Source organism: Buteo buteo, chromosome 15 (genome assembly GCF_964188355.1).
Source record: "Buteo buteo chromosome 15, bButBut1.hap1.1, whole genome shotgun sequence".
Taxonomy (NCBI): domain Eukaryota; kingdom Metazoa; phylum Chordata; class Aves; order Accipitriformes; family Accipitridae; genus Buteo; species Buteo buteo.
Window position 1 is genome coordinate 5,843,635 of NC_134185.1, and position 6,601 is coordinate 5,850,235.

At 50.0% G+C, this 6,601-nt stretch overlaps 1 protein-coding gene across 1 annotated transcript; it reads right to left on the reverse strand.

Annotated features, from left to right (window-relative positions):
- Positions 1 to 200: 200 nt before the first annotated feature.
- Positions 201 to 4,915, reverse strand: EEF1A1 (eukaryotic translation elongation factor 1 alpha 1). The gene is made up of 8 exons (XM_075046454.1): positions 4,802 to 4,915; positions 3,765 to 3,957; positions 2,660 to 2,839; positions 2,230 to 2,526; positions 1,824 to 1,974; positions 1,376 to 1,632; positions 923 to 1,157; positions 201 to 603 (listed from the first exon to the last, which is right to left on the reverse strand). Exons 2-8 carry the CDS (start codon positions 3,906 to 3,908, stop codon positions 479 to 481), a joined length of 1,389 nt encoding a protein of 462 aa, XP_074902555.1. The 5' UTR covers positions 3,909 to 3,957; positions 4,802 to 4,915; the 3' UTR covers positions 201 to 478.
- Positions 4,916 to 6,601: the final 1,686 nt, after the last annotated feature.

A 6,601-nucleotide genomic window follows, 5' to 3' on the forward strand; every position in this document is an offset into this window, starting at 1 on the left:
AGAAGTAATTTTTTTTTAAGGCTTAGATCAGTTAAAACTAAACCTGCAGCTGAATTTCGCGCTACTCTTCAGAAACAACAAACTTTGAGTATTTGCTTTGCAGTTTCTGAACACCCTCAAGTAACATTCATCCTGATCCCACCAGGGCTGTATAGCGGTTTTTCTATGGACTTAACGTTAACCCAAAGAACACAGAGACGTAGCATTGAACTTTTGTTTTAATGGTCTCAAATTCTGTGACAGATTTTTGGTCAAGTTTCCATTTTAAAAAATTTATCGATTTTAAAGACTAATAACTTAAACTGCCACGAAACAAATGGTCCACAAACATTCCTTTCCTTCTGAAGCTTTTACGATGCATTGTAATCATTAACCAGTCTTTTACTATTAAACTTAAATGGCCAATTGAGACAAACAGTTCTGAGACCGTTCTTCCACCACTGATTAAGACCGAGGTGGCAGCTGATGTACAGAATTTTCATTTAGCCTTCTGGGCCTTCTGGGCAGACTTTGTGACCTTGCCAGCTCCACCAGCCTTCTTGTCAACTGCCTTGATGACACCAACAGCAACCGTCTGTCTCATGTCACGCACAGCAAAACGACCTGAAAACAAGAGCATGTTTTTTTATGACTTTTGTCTAGGGCTACATACCCGCAAGCGTCATCCACACAGCAGCAACAGGCAACTTGGGCTAAGTGGGCAAACACCGCTCTAGGACAGTGAACTGCATGAGGCCAGGACAGATACATCATCACCTAGAGAGTACCCCTGCAGCGCTGAAGTTTTGGTTCCGCTTCAAGAGTTTCTAATCAAGCCACAGCTTTTAATAGCTGTTTACAGAACACACTACATCCCCATACCAGAAATCGAGGAGTGTCTTTTCCAGAGCTCAGCATTTACACATTTTAGGAGATGCCTTACCGAGAGGAGGATAATCAGAGAAGCTCTCAACACACATGGGTTTGCCAGGGATCATATCAACGATGGCAGCATCTCCAGATTTCAGGAATTTGGGGCCATCCTCCAGCTTCTTGCCAGAACGACGATCAATCTTCTCTTTCAGCTCAGCAAATTTGCACGCAATGTGAGCGGTATGGCAATCCAGCACAGGGGCATAACCAGCACTAATTTGGCCAGGGTGGTTCAGGATAATAACCTAGAAAACCACAAAAGCTAAGTTAACACTGGGATAATTCTGAATACTGATGTGTCTTACACAGCCAGGGCTTTCACGCAATTTGCTTCAAGCAAATACATCTCAGAACACAAGTCTACGTCACTTTATAGCTTAGCCTACTAGTAAGAACGAACAAGACTAGTATTTCACAATCCACAGCTACGTTTCAAACACCTTCGAACAGCTGCAAAAATTACCTGTGCAGTGAAGCCAGCAGCTTCCATTGGAGGATCGTTCTTGCTGTCACCAGCAACATTGCCACGGCGAACATCTTTCACAGACACGTTCTTAACATTGAAGCCAACGTTATCACCAGGCAGAGCTTCACTCAGGGCTTCGTGGTGCATCTCAACGGATTTTACTTCAGTTGTAACGTTGACAGGGGCAAAAGTAACCACCATCCCTGGCTTCAGAACACCAGTTTCCACACGGCCAACTGGTACAGTACCAATGCCTACAAAGGGAAAGCAACATTAGTAATTCAGCTCAATGAATACATGCCCTTACAGGAAAAAAAAAAAGCCACTTGAGGCAAGTATTCTACATTCTCCACTTTAAAAAAAAACAGCTCTCAGGCAAACAACTGTGTTTGTCCCACGCACTACCTGTTGCTGGCAAGCGAGAAGCATTACAGAGAACACATACCGCCAATTTTGTAGACATCTTGAAGAGGCAGACGCAGAGGTTTGTCAGTTGGACGAGTCGGTGGCAGGATACAGTCCAAAGCTTCAAGGAGGGTGGTTCCACTGGCATTGCCATCCTTTCGGGTAACCTTCCATCCCTTGAACCAGGGCATCTGGAAAAAATAAGCCCAGGCATAAACCGTCTGCCGATTTTAATAGCACAAGGCTAGAAAAGACCAAGTGGCTTATCTTAGCATTATCACGGTACGCTATTGCAGAGTAACAATTTGTGAAGGGCTGGGATTTCACTTTTGACCTCGACACTTCCAATCATAACTATTAAAAAACATGTGCATTTTACTATTGCATAATTTATCTCAATAATCCTCCTAGTTTCATTGCTTAACGTAAACGAATGTCAAACCTACGTTAGAGCTAGGCTCCAACATGTTGTCTCCGTTCCAACCAGAAATTGGCACAAAAGCTACAGTGTCTGGGTTGTAGCCAATTTTCTTGATGTAAGTGCTGACTTCTTTGACAATCTCTTCATATCTCTTCTGGCTGTAAGGTGGCTCAGTGGAATCCATCTTGTTGACACCAACAATCAGTTGTTTTACACCTAGAGTGTAGGCCAGAAGGGCATGCTCACGGGTCTGCCCATTCTTGGAAATACCAGCCTCGAACTCACCAACACCAGCAGCAACAATCAGGACAGCACAATCAGCCTTTGAAAAGAAAGAAAAAACCCTTGTTATAATGCTTGCACATGTGCCAAGGTATTATGTGAACCCCTCCCCCCCCAACCAACCAAGGAACAACCTGCCTGAACTCCCAAAATCCATAGTTCTATTTACATACCTGAGAAGTTCCAGTAATCATGTTCTTAATGAAGTCTCTGTGTCCAGGAGCATCAATGATGGTGACGTAGTATTTGCTTGTTTCAAATTTCCACAGGGAAATATCAATAGTAATACCACGCTCACGCTCAGCTTTCAGCTTGTCCAAGACCCAGGCGTATTTGAAAGAACCTTTGCCCATCTATGGATTAAAAAAAAAAAAAGTTTAGTTTTTCCCTGCCTTTTTTTTTTTTTTAAGAATGATAGGTATTTGCAGTTAGTTCAGCAGAATCACAGACTGGGTAAAGAGCAAAATCCAAGAATAGTAAGTGGTTTAATGCTGAAAAATGTTGCTGCTCGTAAAACAAGCAACAAGATACACTTGGCACTACTAGTGAGAAATGCCAAATGTTTTCTGTTATTTAACCTGTTGACAGTTTAGCCCTCTTGACAGCTTGTTAATTGCCCTAACACATCTTTACGAGAGATCTCTTGAGCCTAAGCCCTACTATCAAGTGTCCTCTACAAATTTAAATTCTCTTACTAATGCAATCCCTGCAATAATCAACATTTTAACTGCCACTCAGCCCAACATTTGCTACATTTCATTCTGCGATGTGCTTATTAAGACCTATGCTGTTATTACACAGAAAAACTATGCTCGGTAAGACTTTCCATAGGCTCAAACACCAAAATCCATATCCTTCTCATTTTCAGAAGTAAACCTTATCAGAGCAACTTCTTTAATGTTATCCTCGGCTACACGTAAGCAAAGACTGCAGCTGGGAACTCCACTTAAGTTACGATTCCAGGCGTAATTACGCAAATAGAGCTTTAGACTACTTTCCCCACCCGCCTTGCTCTGTGCTTCCCAGCTTGAGCTTCACCAACTAACGTAATGGCGGATTCAACGCTTTGGCACTTGTTCAGCCACGGGGACAACGGCAGCCTGACCGCCGCCCCGCGGCCACGCAACACTCGCGCCCTTGTTCGGCTACTGGGGCGGCTGCGACCAAACCGCCTCCCTCTGGCCGCAAAACGGTTTGCAACTTCAGTATCGCAACTCGGGTCTCTCTTTACGCGTTCCCGCCTGAAGGCATTTTGCGGGACGTCACCGGCCCACGCACCTCGGCGGCTTCCTTCTCGAACTTCTCGATGGTCCTCTTGTCGATACCACCACATTTGTAGATGAGGTGGCCGGTGGTGGTGGACTTGCCAGAATCGACGTGGCCGATGACGACGATGTTGATGTGGGTCTTCTCCTTTCCCATTTTCGGATGTTAGTCAAGTTCTTTCTTTCGGCAGAAAGAGAATCGACACCTGGAAGTTTCCCCAGAAAAAAAAGAAAATATATATAAATAAAAAAACCCCACGAGTTACGCCTCCCAGAGCGATCGCTCCCCCCCGCCCCGCTCGGCGGGAACCCGTCGGCCATGGCGGCCCGGCCGGGATGGAGGCCCCGGCCCCGGCTCCGCCCCGCCGGCAGGGCAGGGGAAGGGAAGGGAAGGGAGGAGCGAAGCGGGCGGGCGGGCGCCGGCCGGGGGCCCCCACCGTCCGCCCTCCCGCCCCTCGGGTCGCCCCCTCCCCGCATCGCCCCGCCGCCGCCTCCGGGCTCGAGTTACCGGCGGCGGCCGGGGAGCGGGTCGGCGGGCCCGGCGGGGCTGAGGGGGGCAGCGCGGAGGGCGGGGCCGGCCCGCTCCTTTGTGTGACTCACCCCGCCCGGGCCGCCGCGTCCTCCATTTTGTGGAACTGGCGGCAGGCAGGAAAGCCGAGCGGCCATTTTTTTTTTTTTTTTTTTTTCCCCCCTAACAACTCGTGCTCCCTTCCCCACCCCCACCCGCCACGCACCGCGCGTCCCGGCCCCACCGCCCCCCCCACACACACGCAGCAGGGGCTTCTCCCCCCACGCCGCACCGCGCCGGCATACCCACGCCGCTCCCCGGCCCGCAGCCCCGGGCACAGCGAGCACCGTGTGGGATGGAGGAGGAGGACGAGGCGCCGCCATCTCCCCGGCGTGCGCTTTCTCTCCCTCCCTCCCTCTCTCCCGCCCCGTTCCTCCTCCTCCTCCTCCTTCCCCGGCCCCCCAAGCCCCCACGGGTGCGCGGTGCCCCCGGCCCAGCCCCTCATTCCCGGCCCCGGCCTGCCCCGCGCGGCCGCCCCTCACCTGCGAGACGGCGTCGGCGGCAAACCCGTAGCGAAAAAGACCGACGGCGTGAGCGCCGCCCCTTATATAGCCTGGCCCGGGGGGAGGCGGAGCCTAAGGGACACGTCACCACTCCCGGCGGCCCCGCCGACACGCCCCCCCCGCAGCCCCGCCCTGGCGGCCGCGCGGGCAAAGGGCGCTCCCCGCCCCCCCCCTTTCCCATCTCCCCCGTCCCTGAGGCGGCGACCGGGGACCGGGACCGGGACCCCCCACAGCCGCCCCCCCGTGGAGCGGAGAGCGGTCACGGGTGGTTAGCGGGGGTCGGTGGAGCGGAGGCGAGCCCTCCCTGCGCGGAGGAGCGATCAGCGGCCGGGCGGGAGCAGGCCGCCTTCCCCTGAGGTGGAGCGGAGTGCGGGGGGGTGGGGGGGGGAACAACCCCGGCCCCTCCTGGGGGCTGTGGGGCGGCGGGGGACGGGTGTGAGGAGAAGGCGTCGCGCGTTGCATCGTGGCCCGGTGCAGCGGGTAAAGAAAGGCCCTGGGGAATCGTCCCAGGCCAATTAATGGAGTTTCTCGTTAGGGACACTAAAGAACGCGACCGGGGAGTTACGGTGACTGGTGCTTAAGGATACGGAATGGAAGACACACCCCCCCCCCCCCCCCCGAGTCGTCCCCCAGAAAGAGAGGTGGGGAAGGAGGTGGGGGAGAGCAGGCATTTCAGGATGCTTATTACATCAGAAAACGTAACAGCAGCGTTTGGCCTTTTTTTAAAAAAAAAAACAAAACAACAAACCCACAAGTTTTTTCTTTCTTTCCATCAGAGAACAAAAGTTGACTCGGAAAACTTGGGCACAAAACTACCAATCAAGGCGGACGCACCTGAAGCGAAGACGCAGCCAGGTGCAAACCTGTTAAAGAGAATCACTTAAGCATTTAGGATACACGGCTTCTGTGTAAGAAACCCAAACTGCGAGAAGTGCCCCCGTGCTGTATTGTCACACGAGGAAACTGGCAGCCCTAGCAAATTATTTTTGAAAACACGGCAACGAGGAGTCACAGAACAGCTCACAACATCAGAAACAAAAGCCCTCGTGATTCCCGTGGATTGTTCTCTGGTTTACTCGCTCCTAACCCATGTAAGAAAATCCACCAACTATTCAATATCTCCTATACCTATTCAAGTGAAATTAAGCTGAGAAGCTGAATAAATCTCTGTGTGTGTCCTTTTAAAATGATCTGCAAAGGAAACAAAGCTACATGCTTCCATTTTCTTCAGGTACGTTATGTGCCTGGTTAGAAACAGTTACTTACATATAGGCAACTATAATCCCATTCATTTGTTGGTATGCTCTTCAGATTGCAGTTGTAAAGCATGGAAATAGCTTCTTGGTCAAAAAAAACAAACAACAACAACAAAACCCCAAACCCCACCATCTCATGCATCTACTTGTTCACTTGACTCCAAGTTTCTCTAGCTGAGATACACCCAGCATCACAAATTCACTACTGTAAAGGGCTGTAAACTCCATATTTCATGGACTGATATAGAACTAAAGTGTTTCCACAATATCTGGTATTTTTTCACATGCAAAATTAAAAAAAAAAAAAGGTGATTTGAGAGATGTCACGTTACAGAAGATGCTGAGTTTAGAATATGACTTTTACACAAAAACCCAGTTTCAGAATAAAACCTGCAAAAAGGCTTGTTTATTGTTAGACTCACTGATTTTTAAGAAAGGAATAAAGTCATCAAGTTCTTTCTCTTCCCCTCCTATGTTTTTAGGCAGAGATTAGTGTCAGGGGCAGGGAGGAAGCTAGAGGTGG